Source organism: Natator depressus, chromosome 10 (assembly GCF_965152275.1).
Source record: "Natator depressus isolate rNatDep1 chromosome 10, rNatDep2.hap1, whole genome shotgun sequence".
In the NCBI taxonomy this organism is placed as follows: domain Eukaryota; kingdom Metazoa; phylum Chordata; order Testudines; family Cheloniidae; genus Natator; species Natator depressus.
In genome coordinates this window covers 32197450-32221079 of record NC_134243.1, presented here as the reverse complement: position 1 = coordinate 32221079, position 23630 = coordinate 32197450, and the positions used below count along the sequence as shown (strand labels likewise).

Below are 23630 nucleotides of genomic sequence, written 5' to 3'. Positions count from 1 at the left end.
CTCGTTAAAAACTGCTGAATGAGAGTATTTAAATTCCTTCTAGAACCAGTTGACAGCAGCATGGAATCCAGATATGCATCATCATGCTATACATATCCAGGATACCCTTTCTCAAACCCAAATCATCAGTAGGTAGAGGTTAATGGTCCCTCCACCATAACAAAAGTCCCCATTCATTTGGTAGGTTAATTGTCTGCTGACACCATCTAATTTGAAACTATAATCCTCCAAAGGGATGATGATAGGAAAGTTCTAAAGTAAGGTTTTTAATTTGAGTGTCTGAAATAGGTCAGAGATACAAAACAAGAAAGAAAGCCAAGAGTTTTAATTAAAAAAAAAATGGAGTCCCATCCTTGAGCACAAATTTTGGAAAACAGGCTGCAGACAATTTAAAATCAATTAACTACAGGTAAAAACAAAATAAACATGGGTGTTACACATCAAGGTTATCACCACCTCCACTTCCCCCTTTCAAGTAATCTTTCAAAGGACATATGGTACAATGTGTATTGATAAATAACTTTTCATACTCCTTTATGCTCAGTAGTTCTTAGCTTCAGGGCCTTTTCATCTTGTTGCAGCTTCTACCAAGTGATTAATTTCATCTTTCCAGGGAAAGAGAAGTAGACAAACATCAGGATTACTCTCCAGTTGTAATTTATTGAGTGAATTACAAGTGCCAAGCCCCAGCTTCCATCTCTTTGTCCTTTGATTTTAGTGTGTAATTGGATAACTATTATTGCCACACATGACATCTGAAATATGTATAAAGAAATAAAGTGATTGACTCCTAGAAAAAGGATGCCCTTGCTTCCTTCTAAAGCCAATGAAAGGGGCTTAGAGAATTTCACTGTGCTAGAAAACTACCCAATTCTGAGTGGGGATACATTATGTATTTCACTGCAGTGATACAGAAGACAAACGTATTATCTTGACTAGAACACTTTTCCACAGAGTACACCATTTCTAATTAAAAGCCTGTGGTACTGGGAACCTACCTTCTCTGGAACAATATTGGTATGTATTTTTTGTGTGGCTGCAAATTAATTGCAGTAAAAGTTTAAACTGGTAAACATCAGTAACTAATTTGTGGCAGTAAGCTGTTGATCCGTTTTTGCTAACCAGCATTAGTTAGTGATACCAGATTTGATCTCTACATTTCACAAATTTGTTCATTTGAACATGTGAAAAGGATATTCCAGAGGCCTACCAAAAAAACAAGGAGGTTGCAATTGCAAAGGAAGTAAGTTCCTTCCTAGCAGAGGGCTAAAAAAAATTGGATTTGCTGAACACCATTTGAGAGATAAAAGTGAGGCAAGCGATCCCTTCTCACTCTTTTCTTTAGTGGTTTCCTCTCAAAGGAAGTGCTATCCTCCCCTACACCTTGCACTTCAGAAGCAAGCATTCGCAGTGCCAAAAATATACAATGGATACAAACGTTTACAAAGAGAAAGAACAGGGGCAAGGGACTAACTTGCAAGTCTTGGTATGGTTTTCTCTCTGTCCCTCACAAATGAGAAGGAGCAAGAAAGTAGATGGTCTCCCTACAGAGTCAGACACGTGTACATGTGAGAAACACCAGATCAAGAAATACAGTGGTACTGCTCATTAGAGGAGTTAGAGCTGATATTAAAAAAAACCCATACATTCCAGAGGGCTTGTTTTTGTCTCTCATCCATAAATATGGATTAATAAGAAATTGTCCATGTTTAGGGCTAGAGCAGCCTAGCATCTGCCTCTCCCCTACTCCTGAAGAAACTCACACAACACAATATTAAAGAGGAAAATATGGTTCCATAAACGTTTGGTTTCCTCTGTAAGGCTTCCCCAGTCAGGGAAAAACGTGTGCACATCGTACAGTTTCAGTTAGGTTCTTTAACGAATAGGCCTGTATGGGAAAGTCATGCCTGGTATAAATGTCTGCACAGGATGGGCTGGGAGTGCTGGATGAGCTGGATGTGCAGGCAACGCAGGGTGTGCTGCATGTGCAGGATAGCCCAGCGGAGGGGTGTGGATATGAGGATAAAATCCTGGTGGCAAAGCAGCATGGGTTGGTTGTTGCACTGGACCTGAAATCACCAGTTGGAGTAGGCTGCGAAAAGAAGATCCAGATAGATGTAAGTATTACTCCAATAATAAATTGTCCGAACAAGGAGCAGTTTGGCAGAAGTCCTGCTCCATGACAAGAAGAGTCACTAAAAAGCCCCTGCCAATGCGTAGCAACAAACATTGGAAAGTGCCTTAGGGAGAGATGGTGGTATTATGCTTATGACATCCTGCAGACTGATGTGTATGGTGCAAGGTACATGCACAGTGATATTTCTCAAAGGACCACTGTCCATGACAATCAACAGAGTTAAGTATTTTCAGTAATCCTGTTGAACAGCTGGTTTGTCAAGAAAGAGGGGGCTCTGGTTACCATCTCTCCAAAGGGCAATGCTCTGTGAGGCTCTATGGCCAGGCTGCAGGAGAGAGGGCGAGGGCTCAGGTTTCAGAGGGATGATAAAAAGGAGCAAGACTGTCAATGGTTTATATTAGCTAGGGTTAAATACCCAAAATCAGCAAGGGTTAATTTTTTAAAAATAGGCAAATGTTAAGGCCAACATTTTCAACCCCAGGTGCCTAAAGTTAGGCTAAATCCACACTTAGAAACCTAAATAGAAATGGCCTGATTTTCAGATATCAAAGCCTACCTTTAGAGACTCAGGTTTTAATATTTTGGCTAATAATGGTTACAACAACAAACAAAAAATAGCATGGTTCAGCATGGAGTCTAAGTATAATAGGTGGGAATTAGGGATGGGGCAGAGGTAATTTTTCAAAATTGCATTTCACTTTCACAGTCTTGTTTGTCTATTTGTCTTAATCCAGGCTCTTATCCTGCAAACTGGGTGGACCAAGGAGGAGTCTCACCGACTTTAATGGGGTCTGCCTGGCTTGGGGATTTGTACAGATTTTAAGGCCACAAGGAACGATTAGATCATTTAATATGACCTCCTGTATACCAGAAGTCAAACTATCTTGAATTATAGTTGGGAACCATTTAAGAATTTACTAGATTCCCAAAAAGACCATAATTCCACAACTGAGGAAAAAGGCCATGCTGGTTTATAGGGGATGTGAAGGCAGCTATAATATATATATAAATAAAGGGAAGAAAGGGGAGCTTGATAGTAAAGCAACGGGACACAGGGAGAAATCTGTGGCCTGCAGGGTTAAGGACAATAAAGAGTTTTCAAAAAATGTATTAGGAACAAAAACAATCCTGAAAATGGTATTAGTCCATTACTAGATGGAAATGATAGAATTAATAATAATGCAGAAAATGCTGAAGGCTTCAATAAATATTTCTGTTCTGTATTTGGGGAAAAATAGGTGATACAATCTCATCATATGGTGGTAACACTCCATTCCACTAGTCTCTGGAGGATGTTATACAGAAACTAGTAAAGTTAGACATTTGTAAATAAACAAGTCCAGTTAACTTGCATCCAAGAGTTTAAAAGAGCATCCTGACGAGCTCGCTGGACCATTAGTGTTGATTTTCAGTAAGTCTTGAAGCACTGAGGAAGTTCCAGAGGACTGGAAGAAAGCTCATGTTGTACTAATTATAAAGGGTAAATGGGATGACCCAGGTAATTATAGGCCTGACAGCTGGACTTGTATCCTGGGCAAGATAATGGAGCAGCTGATACAGTATTCGATTAACAAAGAATAAAGGAGAGTAATGTAATTAATACAAATCAAAATGTGTTCATGTAAAATAGATTCTGTCAAATTAATTTGGTATCTTTTTTTTTAATGAGATTATAAATTTGGTTGAGAATAGTAACAGTGTTAATATAATATACTTAGACTTCTCTAAGGCATTTGACTTGATACCACACAACATTTGATTAAAAAGCTAGACTATAAAATTAATATGGCACACATTAAATGGATGAAAAATTGACTCACTGATAGGTCTCAAAATGTAGTTGTAAACAGGGAATCATCATCGAGCAGGTGTGTTTCCAGTGGGCCCCTGCAGGAATGGGATCTTGGCCCTACACTACTTAACATTTCTATCAATGACCTGGAAGAAAACAAACTCATCGCTGGTAACCCATATGCGGATGACCTAAAAATTTGGGGAGTGGTAAGTAATGAAGAGGATAGGCTAGTGATTCAGCAATCTACATTGCTTGGTAAACTGGGCACAAGCAAACTATATGCATTTTCATACAGCTAAATGTAAATACATACATCTCAGAACAAAAGAATGAAGGCCATACTTACAGGATGGGGGACTGAATCACTACTTGGCAGGATAGAAAGAGATTAGGGGCCGTGATGGATAATCAGCTGAATATGAGCTACCATTGTGACACTGTGGCCAAAAGAGCTGATGCCATCCTTGGATGCATAAAGAGGGGACTCTCCAGTAGTAGGAGGGTTAATTTACTGCTGTATTTAGCACTGGTGTGACTGCTGCTGGAATACTGCGTCCAGTTCTGGTGCTCGCAAATGCAAGAAGGATGTTAAATTGGAGAGCATTCAGAGGAGAGCCATGAGAATGATTAAAGGATTAGGAAAAACATGCCCTACTTAGTGTCTGAGCTCCTGGAGTCTGTCTATTTAGCTTAACAAAGAGAAGGTTAAGGGATGACTTGTCACAATTTAAAGTACCTACATGGGAAACATATTTAATAAAGGGCTCTTCCATGTAGCAGAGAAAGGTATAACACAATCCAGTGGCTGGAAGTTGAAGCTAGCAAGTTTAGTCTGGAAACAAGATGTTAAATTTTTCACAGTGAGGATAATTCAACATTGGAACAATTTACCAAGGGTCATGGCGGATTCTCCATCCCTGACCATTTTTAGATCAAGATTGGATGTTTTTCTAAAATATATGCTCTAAGAATTATTTTGGAGGTAGTTCTCTGGCCTGTGTTATACATGATCACAAGTTCCTTCTGGCCTTGGAATCTATACATCTGTGAAATTTCACCCAGTTGCCCCTGTATTGATCCCCAAAACTTGTGTTTGACTAAAGCACACCTTCCAAAAAAGCACACTTACATTATAAGCTCTTCAGGGCAGAAGTCTACCTCAACAAACATCTAGGAAATGCCTTGAAATATGCATTAAAATAAATATAAGTTTAGAAAGGTCCCTTACTTGTTGTGTGGTAGCCGAGCGCACACTGTTCTCAAGTCATCTGAAATTCAAGAGGATAGAAAATAAAGAGTGTGGATAAAGCAAAATAAAAGATTTTTCCCCTCTACTCTTCATTCTGGGAAGTTTTAGTCAGATTTCATAAAATGATTAGTAGAGACCCAAAATTTCATCCTTTCATGCATAAGATATATATAGAGAACATTTCCCTATAACTTTTACATCACAAACTATTTCGCACATCATCCATCTGCAGTTGAGCATTCTCTCACTTCCCTTATATTTAAGTTAAATGGACAGAAATTCACATCTGTTGCAAGGCAGACAAACCCTAGCACGAAATTCTCAGCGGATTAAACAGACAGAACTTTGCCCAACTGGGGCAGCCACACTGGCAACTCAACTAGAGCCAGGGGAGCAGCACCCAATTCATACAAGGCAGTGGTTCCCAAATTGCGGTTCGCAAACCCCTGGGGGTTCACCGAACGTTTCAGGGGGTTCGCCAGAAAAATTTCACTCATGGCGGCCAGAGAACCCCGGGTATTGGAGGCAGCAGGTGGGACCCGGTTGCAGGGCAGACAGCCCGAGCCCCAGGGAGAGCGGAGCAGGGCAGTTGGGGCTGGCAGTCCGAGCCCTACCTCCATCAGCAGGGAAGTCAACAACCTGAACCCCAGCGCTCCGCGTGGGGCTGGCAGCCCAAGCCCCAGAAAGAGCGGGGCCGGGCAGTTGAGGCTGGCAGCCCGAGCCCTGCCCCCGTCAGTGGGGGAGCTGGCAGCCCAAATCTCAGCACTCCGTGCGGGGCTGACAGCCCAAGCCCTAGGGAGAGTGGGGCTGGGCAGTTGAGGTTGGCAGCCCGAGCCCCGGTGGTCAGCAGGACCTGCAGCCCAAGCTCAGTGGAGCTCAGTTGACCGGGGCGGCCAACGGGGTCCAGCAGCAGGACCCCCACGGAGTGTGGAGGAAATTTAATCTTAAATCCCTGGAAATATTCATTTTTAGGAAGGGGTTCACAAGATTTCACAATTTAATGAAAGGGGTTCACGTGCTGTTGAAGTTTGGGAACCACTGATATAAGGGAAGACTGCTATGGTCATCTCATCTTTAACAAGAAGTAGAGTTAAAAATAGGAAGCCTGAAGACTACATGTCCCATCATGCAATACTCCATCTTGAGCAAAACAAGACAAGGAATGGAGATTCAAAGTACCTCCTTATCAAGTATTAGACTGCTTCAGGTCATGCTGAGGTAGAAGAAACATGTTTGGGAATGGTTCAGGCAAGAAGGAAGAGTAGATCTCCAAAATCCCCAGTATCAAAGGCTACAAATTGGTTAGTTGTACTCTCAAAGGATTCCAATAACAGTCATGGGAAACAGGCAGCCAAGATGTAGGCAATACCAGAAATATCACTGCCCAATGTAAATTGGAACTTACATTTCATAAGGCACTCCCCTCTGCTTTTTCCCCACTGTTGTAGCAGAACTCTGCTTGCAGCCCTTTCTAACTGGTTTTTGTTATTATAACTGAATTTTATGTTGTCATATCAAAGTTTGTTATTGACAAACAAGTGTGCTGCTCCTTCCTTCCTCTTCCCCAATTTCTACTTGGGGAGTAGGACACCAGGCCTGGCACTGTTTGTATCTTTATATGCCCCATTCCTCTGTGCACTGCTTCATTTACCCACGAAGGAAAGCTGCACCCTGCCGAGCAGGCTTGGAGGTGAAATGCTCCTCAAGAGGTATTTTCAGATTTGTGTTAAGAGACTTTGGTAATGGAATTTGGGACACTGGCTCTATTGGTGAAAACAGTTTCCAACCAATTTAACAAGAATCCTACTCTAAAGAACATGCAGTTGTGAGGTCCTTTTAATACTGGTTTAAACAAATTCCTCCCAATTCTATAGAAAACTGAATGCCCAAAAATGTGATTAGCCGGTATTTATACTGAATTCCCTTCCTCTTCTAGTACAGCAATCCCCCAACAAGATGGGCCAAGTAAGTAGTTAGGAAATAAGTTTAAAGGGACAGCTTTTAAAAAAAAAAAGCCTCACGTTTTGGCTTGCTACTATTACAAAACAGACCTGATTACTAGAACTAAAATCTTAGAGAAAAACCTGATTTATAGTTGGCTTTGTGCACTTAATACTGAGTACAGTCAGTGTAGCAGGTGTGGAGAGGAGTTGATTCAGGTTCACACAGGTGCCTCAGGGAACACCTGTCTAGGAAAAAAGACTGGTCTCTGAACCTCTGGGTCTGGGTGAGAAGCCCTGAGCTGGGGAAGGTTGGTTAGATTTCTGGTGTTTTGTTAGCAGATGTTTTGTTATATTGCTCTGAGAAAATATGATATGATTGGCTGACCCTGCATTCGGGTTGAATCACTTGACCAGCTGCTTTTACTTTTTGCTTGTGTGGGTCTTTCAGACATTTTTGGGCCACACAAATTGGTAGGGGGACTTTAGTTCCAGGTATTACACCTGCCCCACTTTTAATACAGCTTTTAGACATTGACTGGATTTTCAATCCTTTGGTGTCCTTTAATAAATTCACCAAGATTCCTCAACAGGCCTCAGATTTATAATGATCCTAATGCTTAGCTAATGAAATAAGTTTACCATCTTGTGCAAAAAGTACTAAAAATTACAGGCTAGGGAACATAAAAACCCCCCACCCAAACAAATCTTGCTTCTCTCATGATGAAAAAGACTAGAAATGTAGGCTTCAAAAATGTTTCAGATAAAACCACCACCTGGACTATTCTCCATGTCATGTTTATACCCTATGCTCTAGTTCAGGGGCCCTCATCCAGTGCAGAGAAACCATCGAGTTGAACAAACAGGATGCCGTTTCCTTTTAAACCACTGAAAATGTGTCCTTCCCCAGAACTCCTTCAGAGCTCCTTTAGAGAACGGTGGTCCTGCCAGAGATTGTGGTGGGAGCAAACCAGTAGTTCTTTTCAGTCATATGGGCCCCATCCACAGAGCCACAAACTGTTTTTTTCCTACTCTGAAATGTCACGAAAACCCGTCTCCCTGTACCCAGAGTCAGATATGGCAAAGTAAGATTTGACTTCTTTTAAAACTGCAGAACCAATATACCAGTCAAATAGCAAACTGGATTCTACTCTGGCTCATGAATCAGAATTGTTTACTAACTTCTAATTGCAGTGCAAAACTCTGCCTCAGTTAACACCAGTACAGCCCCTTTGAAAGCATGGGCTGTACAATATAACTCAGGGCAGCATCTTTATTATATGTGATTCACGTGCCCACAAGAACCTGGATTGACTTTCACATTCCAGGGTGTTGGAAGGACTAGCACACATTTTTAAAAGGGCAAGTTTACCCTGGAGTTATTGTGGCAAAATTTACACACGCACAGCCATCCCCTCCCCATAAAACGACATACTATTGTTATGAGCCATACATTCAATCTGTAACCCACCTAAAACCTTCCACTCCAGCCTATCCCCCTCATGACTGTAGGGGTGCTAAAGAGCTACTTCACCTTAAACAGTCCCTTGAAATACATGAGACACAAGGTGGGTGAGGTAATATCTTTTATTGGACCAACTTCTGTTGATCTGAGAGACACTCTTTCGAACTTACACAGAGCTCTCCTTCTGACCTGAAGAAGAGCTCCGTGTAAGCTCTCTAATATCCTGGGATCAATACAGCTACAACACCACTGCACATATTGAAATATGTTAACTACTTATGCTAAACAATCTGTTCCACCTTGTATTTAGCTGTAACACTCCGACTCCTTTTTCCAGACCCAAAGAAAAGCTCTATATAGCTTGAATGCTTGTCTCTCGCACCAATAAAAGATATTACCTCACTCACCTTGTCACTTTAATTTTCACTGTATCATTTTTCAAAGGAGAATCACAGCCTGCATCCTTCTCTAACCTATGCTGCAAGGATGTACAATGGATGGCTACACTCAAATTTTTTAATTCAATGGTTTTAAACCAGTTTAGGACACAGGGTTTAAAGACATGTATCTGGAACCATAATTATCTAACTGTGTAGGACCTAAAGCAGGCCACAGACCCATCATCTTTGGAGTGTTTTGATGTCAACTGTACCATTCAGGCTCTGTTTATGGGCCCAGAAGAGGACAAACATACTCCCATGTCAAAAAACAAACTACAAACCATCAGCACAGCCTGGCAGCAATGGTGGGAGTATGAACAGAAGATTCCCTCCCAAATCCCCAAAGCAACAATCTTTCTTGATAGTCCATAGCACTTATTTTCATCAGTGGTCTTTCCTTTCTTACTCTCTGTCCTGAGCTGTTTGCTACACTCAACTTGTAGCTCTAACAATCTCTTATTTCCTAAGACTTATAGAATATTTCATCTGTTAATGCATTTACCCATGTATTATCCCTCCCTCACCCAGAGACAGCCTACCCACATACCAGAGAAAAGTGATTTCATGCCAGGCTCTTCACCAGCTGCTTTCAGCAACATACCTCTAGTGCACAGCAATGCTCCTGATGCCATGGCCACCTGCAGAGCCTGAGCCAATCTGTCTAGAGCCAGTTCAATCTCTTTGGAAGCATTGAGTGGATTGAGTTCGTCAGACAGTCTGTTAATTTCCTCAACAAGTGGAACCACGTGGTCAAAGGGCACTAGACCCAGTCGGCCATATAGGTTCTTCTCTGTTAAATGCCCCTGAAGCATCATGAGAACCTGTAGGACGCTTAGATGTAGTTTGGAATACAGCAGGTGGCAGTCTTTGTCAGCTCCAGCGGCTGAGTCCTTGGCGATTTTATTGGTGAGGTGACCATTTGAGAGAGAGGCCTTCTTTTTCCTTTTGTAAGCCAAAGGGGCCTTCACACACCAGCGGATCAGTCCAGTGAGGGGGGTGAGCTCTAAAAATCCTATTGGCAGGTTGGCTGCAATAGGAGTGTTTAAAAAAGTGATGAGTATCAAACGGGGGTCCTCAAAGATCCAGGAGACAACCATCTCGAGCAAGTCTGAAGGGGGGATGAGATCATCTGAAAATAAAAAATATGAGACACTGCTCAGCAAGTCCCCTTCTCTGGCATAGGGACAGCAATTTCATTCTCCTCCCCTATGCTTCATCTGTAAGTCTGGGCCCAGCCTCTGCTAAAATCTTTATTCATGCATCACGCTCTTTCTGTCCCAACTACTGCAATTCTATTTTTATTGTCTCCTAAATCCCAGCGCTCTCACCTTCAGAATGCCACAGTCAGATACCCTCACTCCAGGAAGACTGAGCCAAATTACCACCAGATCTAGTCCCTTCACTGGCTTTGTAGCCACATCTGAACCTAGTTTGAGAAGACCCCTTCGTTCCTTGCCCTTGGTCAGGACCGTCAACAACAGGACCAATCGTTACATGGACAGTTGTCTGTTACAATCTGGACTGAGGTCACTCACCACTGTGTTGTACTTCTCAGCTTCCCACACACACCAAAGGATAGATGCTGCACCCAGCACCGTGTCTAGCAAAGCTATGGTGCCGAGTGCCATTAAAATGCCAATAGGTAGCTGAGAACACAAACATGCCCATAACAGTCAAAGGGCACTGCAGCATTTGTTTCGAGAAGAGAATGCTGCCTTTTTGCAGTTTACCTGAAGAAAGGTCATAGAGCGCGGTAACCGACGTTATGAACTGGCAGCAGAAGCGAGGACTGGCGCTGAATATTTGTTTCAATGTCTGAATGGAACCTGGCACCAAACAGCAGTAGTCATCCACTAAGGCACGGGCTAACCTCACAGAGTAGATTGCAGGTGTTCGCTGAAAGAGATTTGCAGTACCAAGTGGTGACAAGTACGTCAAACCAGGATGTAAGAAATTCTGCAGAGCCCAGCCCATGGGGAGATACAGAGTTTTTCACTAAGGGTACGTCTACACTACCCACCCGATCGGCAGGTTGTGCTCGATCTATTGGGGATCAATTTATCGCGTCTAGTGTAAATTGATCCCCGATCGCTCTGCCATCGACTCCTGTATTCCAGCACAGCAAGAGGAGGAAGCACAGTCAGCCCCACACCGTGAGGAAGTGAGGTAAGTCGACCTAAGATAGGCAACTTCAGCTGTGAAAATAGCGTAGCTGAAGTCGATGTATCTTAGGTTGATTCCCCCCCTCCAGTGCAAACCAGGCCTAAGGCTCTGTTACATGAAACTATCAGTTGGCTGTTACTACATCTTTTTGCTAACTTTTAAGTTTTGGTTGATTTATGTAAAACACAAAGATCAGGCGCCTCAGCTTTAGCTTCTGATGGCTGTGGCTTGCCCTCAGTACAATGGGTTCATAAGCTTATCAGATCCCAAGTGAGAATTATCCTGCAAAGAAGAAAGAGTCTTACTAATCATCATCTGGAGGGAGGGTAACTTCATTAAAATGGATACAAATACCACTTTGGAACAAGACCATCATTTTTTACCATGACTGTCATCTATTACAAACCCATCTATCAGCCACTTTTTAGCTTTACTGGAGTAGACTAAAAATAATTCTGTGCAAAAAAAAACAAAAAACCCAATATTAAAGAAACACCATCAACCTGAAATCTACTACCTATTCTAGTCAAACACGATTTAAAAGGTGTTTCAGACACTACACCTGCCCATGTCCCCCTGCCAGTTTTTTTATTTCAACTATTATGCTTCCCTATTTTCTAAAAATGTTTTCTCATTCATTACTGTATGAAAGACCAATCTGTAAACTGACCATTCCCAGATAAAAAATATTTAAGATCTAGGGTAGAAGTCAGTAATTGAATAGTAAAAACCTTTGCAAGAATTTCTACAACTGGCCAAAGTTACATGTATCTGATACAGAGCGTGATGTTTCATCACCACACTAACCTTTGCTCTTCACATGAAAGTGTTCTACTTTTATGAACTGAGGATAGCAAAGTCCTCTTAACTACAGTCCCTCACTTGACACTTGATTCTGAAGACCACCATGGCCCAGAGGAAGAAAGCCACACTCCCAGGGATTTCTGGAGGGTATCAGGATCAGGGCTCCCCTGCCTAAAGTTCTCAGGAAAATGAGTGAGTGGGAGACGTGTGAGAAATATGAGGCCAGTTCACCAGGCCAGCACCATCCCTGCAATGTGTTTTTTAAGCACCAAGTTTTTAACATGGAAACCTTTACGTACTTAAGTGGTCTGAAGGAGGCAGTACACCACAATAAGCCACACCCTCAAAGTCTCCTGCCACCCACATTATACCCCTTCCTGTTCCTGCAGCCTTCAGGAGACCTATATGGAGAAACAGTTACACTGAAGACTTTAGGGAAGTGGGGGGATTCCCCTCTGCTGCCCTCCTCCACCCCTCCCATCCCCCTGTCTGCAGAACAGCCTGCTTCTGCACATCTCCTGAAGGGTGAGGGAATGAAAGCTCACACCTGTGGACCTTAGAAGGCACATCAGGGTGGGGCTCCCCTAAGGCAAACATTAAGAGATCCACAGGAGCAGGGGCATGAGAGCATGAGAGGCTTGGAGAGCCGTAAAGTTATGCCCTGCACAGACCTCAGTGGGGAGAATTTCCCTCGCTGCACTGCCCTGTCAACTTTCCTAAGCTGCAAGTGGAGGGTCCACAACTGTTGCACTGCGAGTTCTGTGAACTGAATTCTAGAGCCCACCTCTCAGTCCTAAACCTACGTTGCTTTGGCCACTACACAGCCCCTTTTCTTCAGTTCACCCACTTGCACACCATGTTCACCTACTCAGCTCTTAGGGACTATCCTATCCATGCACCAGCTTTACCTGCAGCCACGATGCAGCACATTCCAGAACAGGAACTCTGCACACAGCTACCGCCATGGAAACCAATTTTCCTAGCAAGACCATCCTGCCATCATCTGCTTTGTTTCCTTGAGGGCTGAAAAGGGCTGAGAAAATGATCTGCCGGACTGAATCCTTGGTTTGCTCTTGGAAATAACTGCACATGATCTCAAGGAGTTGAAGCTCCTGAAGAGAATTCAACCTCTAAAAAACAAAGCCAGAAAATAACAGAGTAAATCCCAAAGTAGCATGTCCAGAAACAGAAGGAAGCATTATGAAAATATGCCTCTTTCTCCCTTCCCCATCACACTTCAATCTCTTGCTCGTGGGCAAGCCTGGCCATACTTCTCCATGAACTGCCTCTAGAATAGGGTACACACACTGACCAGCAATTTCAGGGACCATATAAATTCCTTGGTTGAAAGATCAAACAGCAGCAGTGAGTCTGAGGGTCTTGAGGGCTTTTGAGCAGTAGCAGAAATTCTAGCCTCCCAGACTTCCTAGCCTATCACACGTGTAGCCTGACTTAACATCTTTCAGTTCTTGGCTCCTCTCTGGTACAGTGTGCACATGCTTAGTTCCGAGACAAACATTACATTTACTTATCAAGCTAGAAAGTTTATTAATCATATTATTTGCAGGGTAACTGCATGGAGCTTGCTGTCAAGGCAAAGGATAAAGTCTATAGAGGGACCCAAAAGAACTCTCAAAAGAAACTAAACCAAAAATACAAAAAAAGGTCTAAAAGTGACTCCTTTTCCTGGTTCTTCCAGTGCCTATTATCTTTCTAGGCCCTGATCCTGCACCCAGATCTACATGGCTGGACCCTTGCACCTGCACGTAGCCCCAATTTAATCAGTGGGGCTCTACAGAGATACAAGACTCCAGCTGTGTAGATTTGATTGCAGGAACAGGGCCTAGATTGTAAGTACAACATCATCAAGACATTATCAGCCAATTCAAATGCAGTTGTATTTTTGCTCATTGGACCTGCTACCTACTTTAGGCTGGGAGTTGCGCTCTTTGGGAACCTGAAATATGAACTCTTCCAGCAACTCAATTGGACCTTTGTCCACAATGGGAAGAGGTGCATTTTGGAGCTGACTGCTGAAGTAGATGTCCAAGTGATACAGCACTTCTTTGGCAGCACTCAGGGCATCCCGGCGGAGCAGGGAATGACGAATGTCACTCATTGTGCTCCTGCAAGAAAAGATACAAAAAAGTGATGAGTAAACCTCAATATCAACAACAGCATCTGTCTAAGTTCTTCTGCCTCAAGGAAATGAGAGGCTTCTGCTTTTTTATGTGGCAGTTCTCTTGTATTTGCACGTAGGGACTCTTGAGCAGGAACAATCAGGACTTAAGACGACAGGGGTCTGTCACCCTTTCCCAAAAAGCCCTTGATTTTTGTTTTCTTTGGCCCACACCTCACCCTACTTTTAAGCAAACAAGCAAAGCCAAGAAACACAAATGCATTTCTCATACTGAAAGCATTAATGGCACTGGCTTCTAAATATGCTTAGGACTCTTGAGAAAACAATGAGCAACCCCTGAAGGATGTGGAATGAGCGGCTGTACTGCTGTCACAAAGACAGGATCACAGCACAGAGGCAGCTCACAGACGTTTATGTGCCTCAAATATAGCCAATTTGTGGAAATGGGATGAGAAAAAATGCTTCATTCTAAAACTAACCTAGGGCAGCACAAAAATGTCACCCTATGTATATCTGCAGCAGTGGTTCCACTTGAAAAATTTACCAGACACCTAGCAGCCTGAAGCCTCTGCGTGTGGGGGAGAAGACCAAGGCCAGTGGCTCCAGAGCTCTTTCTGCAGCTCAGCGCTTTCCCAAACTGCTTTGGAATTAAATATACCCAGTTCTTGAATTTCACTGCTACAAAGTTCTAGACAGCCACCATGAAACTGACCAGTCATGTTAGCTTCTGCAAACCTCCCAGGAGCAGGCCAGGGCAGGAGTCCTGTCTGCAGCATCAAGATGACATCAGAGTGCCAGTTACATACAAGCCCTGTTTGGAAGGTTTTCTGGGTAACTGCAAGGATTAGGAACCTTGCTGGTAAATGAAAACTCAGATCCTGCAGAAAGTGCTGGCATAGCCCCCACACCATTGTCAGGGCCAATCGCTTCAAAACCCCTGTAATGTTTCTGTGCCACTGCTTCAGGTCGTTTGCTGGGGTTCCAAGCACAGCACTGTCTCTCCAGCTGTGGGGTAGGAGGCTAAGACAAGGTAGAGCCATGTTGTGCTCGCTGGGCAGTTACAGGTCCAGGTCATGGATGTGTGATGCCCCCACATGCCAGGAGAACAGGCACGAAACCTGCTGTTCCCCATTCCCGCAGGTGCCCCCTCCCTATCCCCAGGCCTCCCAAATCCCCTCCCCACATGTATTCCCTGCCCCCAAATCCCCTCCTCACCCCAGCCCCCAGGTGCCCCTCCCCCACCCTCTGACCGTCCCCTGCCCCCAAATCGCCTCCTCACCCCGGCCCCCAGGTGCCCCTCCCCCACCCTCTGACCGTCCCCTGCACCCAAATCCCCTCCTCACCCCAGCCGCCCCTCCCCCATCCTCTCTCCATCCCCTGCCCCCAAATCCCCTCCTCACCCCGGCCCCCAGGTGCCCCTCCCCCACCCTCTGACCATCCCCTGCACCCAAATCCCCTCCTCACCCCAGCCGCCCCTCCCCCATCCTCTCTCCATCCCCTGCCCCCAAATCCCCTCCTCACCCCGGCCCCCAGGTGCCCCTCCCCATCCTCTCTCCGTCCCCTGCCCGCAAATCCCCTCCTCACTTCGGCCCCCCAGGTGCCCCTCCCCCGTCGAGGCTACTAGCAGCCCTTGGGAAGCCACGAGGCCGCCCCAAGCCCGGTCCGGCCCCAGGGGCCCCGCGCGGTTGTGGGGCTCGGTCCGGGGCCCAGCTGAGCGCGCACCCGCTCCCGGCCGCACCTCCTGCCGGGCCCCCGCTTAGGCGAGCATATCCGGGCGGCCTCCGCGGCGGGGCCGGGATGAGGCGAGGGGAAGCGGCGAGGCCTTCCGCGACCCAGGGCGGCGCAACGCGGGCGGGCGGCACGGCGGCCCGGCCCGGCCAAAAAGGGGGATGGGGAGCGGCCATCCGCCCACAGCGCCACCTGCTGGCCGCGCGCGCGAGGCGCCCGAGAGGGGCGGGGTGAGGGGAGGAGTTTGTGGGGTCGTGCCCGCGGGGAAGAGGTGTGTAGGGGTGGTGGGCAGGGGGAGAGGGGCGTGTGGGGCCATTGCCTGGGGAGGAGAGAAGGAGGAGGGCTGTGGGGATGGTGCCCAAGGGAAAGGGGTATGTGGGGCGGGTGTCCCTGGGGAGAGGGGTGTAGGGGTTGATGCCAGGGAGGGGGGGCAGTGCTCAGGGGGCCAGGGCCATGCTATAATGTGAGTGAGGGACACACAGAGGGCTGGTAAGAGACTGCTCTTTATTTCCCCTGTGCTAGGTTGGCGTTAGGAAGGGCTGGTGCCCCTTGTGTATGTGGGTTCAGAGCAGCCCTGTTACCTCCAGCCCTGGGCACTGCAGTGCCATGCTCCCTGCTGACTCTCACAGGGACCGGAGCCAGCTGCAGACCCTGAGGCACCATACGGTCTGTTCTTTTACGTTGCACCATGAAAGTCGACTAAGCTAACCCCCAGGGAATACCGCTAGTGTAGGAGCCTCCTCCAGTGGCATAGGGCTGAGCCATCCCCTTGTCAGCACAGGGGCACATCAGAGGTGTGGCTGGAGCGATGCTGCAAACTGGCTAATCTCAGTTGCTGGAATGGCCCCTAGGCACCAGCGCAGCCCAGCCTAAATTATAGAAGCCCTTGGAGTGCCCCTTTTTATGCTGTAGTCTGGGCTGGCACCACTGTTCCCTGTAAGCTGTGCGAGTGTGCACGCGCACACAGATCCTAAACCCCGCATGCACACGGCAAAACACCGCACACACAAAAATTTGCACAGAAGAAATTTTTTGCGCACTGGGCCAGTCAAAAATTAGAGGGAACATTGGCTGGCACCCACCCAACCCCAGAATCCAGTGGTAGCAAAAGTGGTATACAGCCTGCAGCTCAGAGCTGGTGCTTGAGGATTTAGTCAAGGTAGGATACAGCACCATTAGTGCTTGGGTTGCAGGCTCTTCGGGATGGGAACTGGCTCTTTGTTATATTTTTACACAGTTCCTAGCACAGTGGGTTTGGGGCCTGTAGGTGTGACCACAAGACAAATAAATAATAATGAGAGCACTGTGTTTACTGTATCAGATATTTCTTGTTGTTAGTTAATAAGCAAATAATACTCAAACCTGCCTCAGTCATCACAGACATACAGCCCAGGTATTACATGCCAAAGCCCACAGACACAGTAGTTGCTCATACAGCTTTCCTCTTTTTGAAAATGTAAAGGAAATATTGTACCACCTAAAAGAACAACAGCAGACCAATACAGCCAGTTAATTAAATACAGCCCTCCCAGTGAGACAGGGTGATCAGATGTCCCGATTTTATAGGGACAGTCCCAATTTTTGGGTCTTTTTCTTATATAGGCCTATTACCCCCCCACCCCCATCCCGAATTTTCACATTTGCTGTCTGGTCACCCTAAAGTGAGACCTCCAGGAAGGGTGGCAAGGGAGATAGCCTGAACCCATTGCCAGAAGTAAAGCAAGCAGCTTCCCCCCGCCCAGCCATAGGGGCTGCACTGCTGCCAGAATAACTACAGTGCAGAGTGCTCTGGCCTCCCTGAAATGGCCCTTCCCATCCCTGGCCTGTGCCTATGCTGTCTGGATAACCCCTGTGCATCAGTGGAATTCCTAGCTGGGGGCCCTCAGCCTCTTTCCAGGCCCACACACCTCAGGAGTGGAGTAAAGGGGTCAGATTGCAGTTCATAAGTGGGCACCCAGTGTCCTCCTTGGTTTTGTTCAAGTATCTAACATTCTCTCACTTGCAGGTAACTGCTGGATGCTCTTGTCATAATATTTCTTCTAGTTTCCTTCTGGAAGCTTGTTAGATGTTAGCACCACTGAGGTGGGGATGTGTCCCTAGAGATGGTGATCCTGCCTCCCACCCACAGCAAGATCTTCAACCCCATCCCACAGCAACAACTTTTAGGTTAGATCTACACTACAAGCTAGATCTACACTACAATCCCCAGCTCGTGTACACATACTTGTGCTAACTGTCGTTGAGTTAGCCTGAGGATAAATTGCAGTCTAGCAGCAATAGCACAGGAAATGGAGGCACTGCTGAGCTGTGCTGAGTACATGCCCACTGGATTCATCCCACTTGCCCTTTTTGAATATTGGAATTTTCTCAGTATTCTAAGATTTATTAAACAGTAACATCAGCAGGCCAGAGATCTCCTCAGCCAACTCTTTTAGGACTCTTAGGTGCAAGATACCTGGGCCTGCTGATTTAAAAATGTTTATCATGAATAGATAGTGTTTAATATCCTCCTTGGTTACTAATGGACTGGAAGGTTCTTCATCATCTTTGGGTGATACCAGCACATCATCCTGCTTCTTTCCAAATACAGAACAGAAATATTTATTGAACACATCTGCCTTTTTTGCAACATTATTATCAACTTTACCATCTCCATGTAATTATGGGCCTGTCACAGGTAGCTGGTCCTTAAAGGGAAGTTGGGCCAAGCCTCACCTGTGATGGATCAGTTACCTCCCAGCTGAGACTGATCATCTAGGGATCAGCTGATTATAAAAGCCTGCAAGTGGCTTAGCTGGGAGTGGAGAGTTGCAGGGATTTGGCTAGCTTATATAACAGGCCTTGGAGCTCTGTAATCAAACTGGTGGAGGGGTAGAAAGGCTCCTGCAAGAGAACTGGTTTTGTGGGCTAAAGGATTATTGATGTGTGGAAGTGTGTTAATTAGAAGAAATAAAGTCAAAACCCTTAAAAAGGGGCCTGAAACAGTCTCTGAGTGTGCGGGTCAAGCTTTCCTGAGTGGTAGGGACAGAACAGCTGTCTGCAGGGTTTATACCATTGTTAACAGTATATCAGCAACGGAAGAAACCCTAGAAAATCCTTGTTGTTCTTAGCCCTGTTAGCTATGAATTTTTCCCCTGATGACTTTAGCTTCCTGTTTCAATCTTCTACACTTCTAATTTATAGTGACCCCCTATTTCCCCTTTTTTCCTTTTGTTATATATTGCTTTTTTTATTTCTACTTGCAGTCTTTACATTGTCACTGAATCGGGATGGGTTTTTAGCCAAAGTTGTCCTCTACTGCTTTTTGGCCGTCTAATAAACAATTCTTAAAGCACTCTCAGAACTCGCAAATTTCATTTATATTTTTCTGTCTAAATTTTTCTACCCAGTTAACTTTGCTCATCATTTTCCTCTGCTTTGGGAAATTAGCCCTCTTGAAGCACAAAATATATAGTGACCAGTTGGGAGTGGCCTTCATTTGCCCATATTGAATGTAATCCAGTCATGGTCACTGGACAGTGGTAACCACCAACTTCCGGTCCAATGATTAATTCATCCTTATCTGTGATAATTAGGTTCAAAATGGTTAACTTTGTGTTGGAAAATCATCCTCTGTTGACCCAGGCTGGATATGAATCAGTAACATAGCTACGAAAGGTTTCAGAGTAACAGCCGTGTTAGTCTGTATTCGCAAAAAGAAAAGGAGTACTTGTGGCACCTTAGAGACTAACCAATTTATTTGAGCATAAGCTTTCGTGAGCTACAGCTCACTTCATCTGATGCATACTGTGGAAACTGCAGAAGACATTATATACACAGAGACCATGAAACAATACCTCCTCCCACCCCACTCTCCTGCTGGTAATAGCTTAACTAAAGTGATCACTCTCCTTACAATGTGCATGATAATCAAGTTGGGCCATTTCCAGCACAAATCCAGGTTTTCTCACCCTCCGCCCCCCCCCCCCCCCCACAAGCTCACTCTCCTGCTGGTAATAGCCCATTCAAAGTGACCACTCTCCTTACAATGTGCATGATAATCAAGTTGGGCCATTTCCAGCACAAATCCAGGTTTTCTCACCCTCCGCACCCCCACACACAAGCTCACTCTCCTGCTGGTAATAGCCCATCCAAAGTGACCACTCTCTTTACAATGTGTATGATAATCAAGGTGGGCCATTTCCAGCACAAATCCAGGTTTTCTCACCCCCCCTTCCCCCCTTTCCAAAAACCACACACACAAACTCACTCTCCTGCTGGTAATAGCTTATCCAAAGTAACCACTCTCCTTACAATGTGTATGAAAATCAAGGTGGGCCATTTCCAGCACAAATCCAGGTTTTCTCACACCCCCCCCCCCCCCCAACACACACACACAAACTCACTCTCCTGCTGGTAATAGCTTATCCAAAGTGACCACTCTCCCTGCAATGTGCATGATAATCAAGGTGGGCCGTTTCCAGCACAAATCCGGGTTTTCTCACCCCCCCACCACCATACACACACAAACTCCGTGTGTATGATTTTCATTGTAAGGAGAGTGATCACTTTAGATAAGCTATTACCAGCAGGAGAGTGTGGTGGGAGGAGGTATTGTTCCATGGTCTCTGTGTGTATATAATGTCTTCTGCAGTTTCCACAGTATGCATCAGATGAAGTGAGCTGTAGCTCACGAAAGCTTATGCTTAAATAAATTGGTTAGTCTCTAAGGTGCCACAAGTACTCCTTTTCTTTTTGCGAATACAGACTAACACGGCTGTTACTCTGAAACCTGTCATTGTAAAGAGAGTGCTCACTTTGGATGGGCTATTACCAGCAGGAGAGTGAGCTTGTGTGGGGGGGGGGGGGGCGGAGGGTGAGAAAACCTGGATTTGTGCTGGAAATGGCCCAGTTTGATTATCATGCACATTGTAAGGAGAGTGATCACTTTAGATAAGCTATTACCAGCAGGAGAGTGGAGTGGGAGGAGGTCTTGTTTCATGGTCTCTGTGTATATAATGTCTTCTGCAGTTTCCACTGAATGCATCCGATGAAGTGAGCTGTAGCTCACGAAAGCTTATGCTCAAATAAATTGGTTAGTCTCTAAGGTGCCACAAGTACTCCTTTTCTTATAGCTACGAAAGGCTCTGGTTCAAATTATAATCACAGCCCTGTGTACTTTGCAACAAGCCGGGCCTCAATCAGCAACAAAGTCCCCAGATTCCTGTTCCACTAGAAGAGGCAGGATGGAAGTTCTGGGGCAGAGTCAAGTCATTTTAAGAATGGAGGCTTATGGAATGAAACCAGACTGTGAATACTGCAGTCAGCACAGCAGACCCTTTGTTACTTATCCAATGCAATTATTCCATGCTACACCCACATTTTCAAAGGGCTGCAGATTTTTGTGTTTTCCTGCATCACGATCATTATTCAAAACTAACATTCTATGGCAATTACTGGAGCTGCTCATACCGCTTACAGCTAATGTTTCCAGCTGCCTGGATGCTCCAGCACCAGTAGCCAGCTCTATGTCCTCTGGACACTGCATGGTTGGAAGATTTTCTTCCCACTTGGCTGTTTCAGGCGGCATGCAATGCCCTCTAGTGGCACATGTTTGCACAGGCACTATCACAGCCCAGCATCCTATTTTACATTCTCCTTTCAAGGTAGGCGAAACAATGGTGAACAGCAAGCAAGGGAAGTAAGAGCCAGATGGTTTTTTCAAGCCCTGGCCTGAGTTGTGAAGAGGATGTAGGGGAGCCTTGCTGCAGCAGAAGCCCGTGACTCAGCCAAAATTCTACCTGTGGAACTGGGAAAGAGCGTCCTGACGTTGCAAAGAGCAGCTCTGCCACCTCTTGCCGCCTGCACTCCTTGCTGCCCTGGCTCTACTCTGCTGCCAGGCCCCTCACTGGGAGGATCCAACCCCACCCTTGTGAGAAATTCACCAGCTGCATTTCAAGGATGAAAAGCTCTTGGTAGATAAAGGAATGTAAATAAAAGCAGCTGCTCCAGTCAGAGCAGCGCTCACAGTGACCAAAGGAGAGGCAACATGGGGACAGCTGTAATGTGGCGGGGCAGTGCAGAGAAGCAGCATGCAGAGCCCAGGGGAGATGAGTTCCATCATGTTGCATAACTGACCTCCCCAGCCCAGACAAGCCTCCACAGCTGCTGCCCTCAGCGATTCTGCAATCATGGGGGTGGTCCAGCTATTGGAGGCATCTCCCACTCCCGAGGTGGTGGGGCTGTGGGGAGCTGCACCAAGCAGGGAGGCTCTGGGCCTTGCTCTGCTCCCACTCACACTGGTGTGCATGAGAACACAGAGGGAAAGGAGAATCAGGTCCTGCCACTACTCAGAGCCTAGGGAATGAGGCTGGGTGGGGGGATGGACACATCCTCCAGGAGATGGCTTCTTTCCTGACCATCATCTGAGAGGGGAAGATTTGTAAATGGGCCATAGAGGCTGAGGTCTCCCTAGCTGACAGTTTCAGAGTAGCAGCCGTGTTAGTCTGTATCCGCAAAAAGAAAAGGAGTACCTGTGGCACCTTAGAGACTAACAAATTTATTTGAGCATAAGCTTTCGTGAGCTACAGCTCACTTCATCGGTAGCTCACGAAAGCTTATGCTCAAATAAATTTGTTAGTCTCTAAGATGCCACAAGTACTCCTTTTCTTCTAGCTGACAGTGCCACTCAAAGAGGCATTTGGGGCTAAAGATTCACCCCTCCTCTGGAAAGTAGCAACTGGGGAGGTTGGAGGGTCCTGGCTAGGGACTGGGGAGTAAGCAGGCTAGGGTTGCCAATTTGGGTTGGCTGGAGATTTCATCCCATGAGGTAGCCTTTAATTAAAAATTAATCTTTAATTCCTGGAGACTCCAGAACAATCCTGGAGGGTTGGCAACCCTAAACCAGCCGGGCTCTTAGGTCTGCAGCCATAGGAGTTACAGGTATGGGTGGAGAGGAGACTGGGGAGATTGAGCCCCTTGAGAAGGGTGGCGTAGATCAGATAGGCACCTGCCCCTTGAGTTCTGTGTATGAGCTGAAGGGGATGAAAAACCCCTCCTCAGCTGCCTCTTCCTGTCCCTGGAACAGCTGGCAAGCCCAAGTCCGCTCAATAGCTGCCCAAACTCCCAATAAGAAAAGGAGTACTTGTGGCACCTTAGAGACTAACCAATTTATTTGCATCCGATGAAGTGAGCTGTAGCTCACGAAAGCTTATGCTCAAATAAATTGGTTAGTCTCTAAGGTGCCACAAGTACTCCTTTTCTTTTTGCGAATACAGACTAACACGGCTGTTACTCCCAAACTCCCAATGACTTCTTCAGTGGGGCCAGGATTTCGCTGCTGGAGTGGGGTAAAACCTGGGAGGAGTCAGGAATGCTTAGAGTTGGGATAGACTCTCTTAGTTTATTTTAGTGACAGCATGAACATAGTTCCTGTTAATGCTTATCACAAGGAAAGACAAATGAGCATGTGTTTTATCCTGCCTTCACCTTCCACAGAGCAATAGTGAAGTCCCTATTGGATTTTATGGAGTCTCTAGCTCTTCTCCCTTTCCAGAGTCAAAACTCTGCTTGGGGTAAGATGTGTTATATATACACATTTCATTTCCTTTGTTGTTGATTGGGGTTTAGGGGCATAAAGGGGTATCAGTGGCAGCATCAGGCTTTCCCAAATGGAGTTCTAGTTCAGGGCTTCAGCTCTGTGTTGAAAACACCCAGGGCAACTGCTTCTCTCCCCGGACACTACTCGGAAGAAGTGTGCCCACCTCTGTGTGTCTTACCGGCCCCTGAGA

The 23630-nt window shown here is 45.8% G+C and overlaps 1 protein-coding gene across 4 annotated transcripts; it reads right to left on the bottom strand.

Annotated features, from left to right (window-relative positions):
* Positions 1–45: 45 nt before the first annotated feature.
* Positions 46–15987, bottom strand: INTS15 (integrator complex subunit 15). Of its 4 annotated transcripts, none has more exons than XM_074965652.1 (7): positions 15856–15987; positions 13921–14119; positions 12902–13123; positions 10757–10922; positions 9628–10155; positions 5161–5200; positions 46–2092 (listed from the first exon to the last, which is right to left on the bottom strand). In XM_074965652.1, the coding sequence occupies exons 2-7, from the start codon at positions 14110–14112 to the stop codon at positions 1876–1878; spliced, it is 1365 nt and encodes a 454-aa protein (XP_074821753.1). In that variant the 5' UTR covers positions 14113–14119; positions 15856–15987; the 3' UTR covers positions 46–1875. The 4 variants fall into 4 exon arrangements, with proteins under 4 accessions (XP_074821753.1, XP_074821752.1, XP_074821754.1 ...); XM_074965651.1 differs by having other exon boundaries at positions 15872–15984; XM_074965653.1 differs by lacking the exon at positions 15856–15987 and adding an exon at positions 15718–15848.
* Between the last annotated feature and the right edge of the window lie 7643 nt (positions 15988–23630).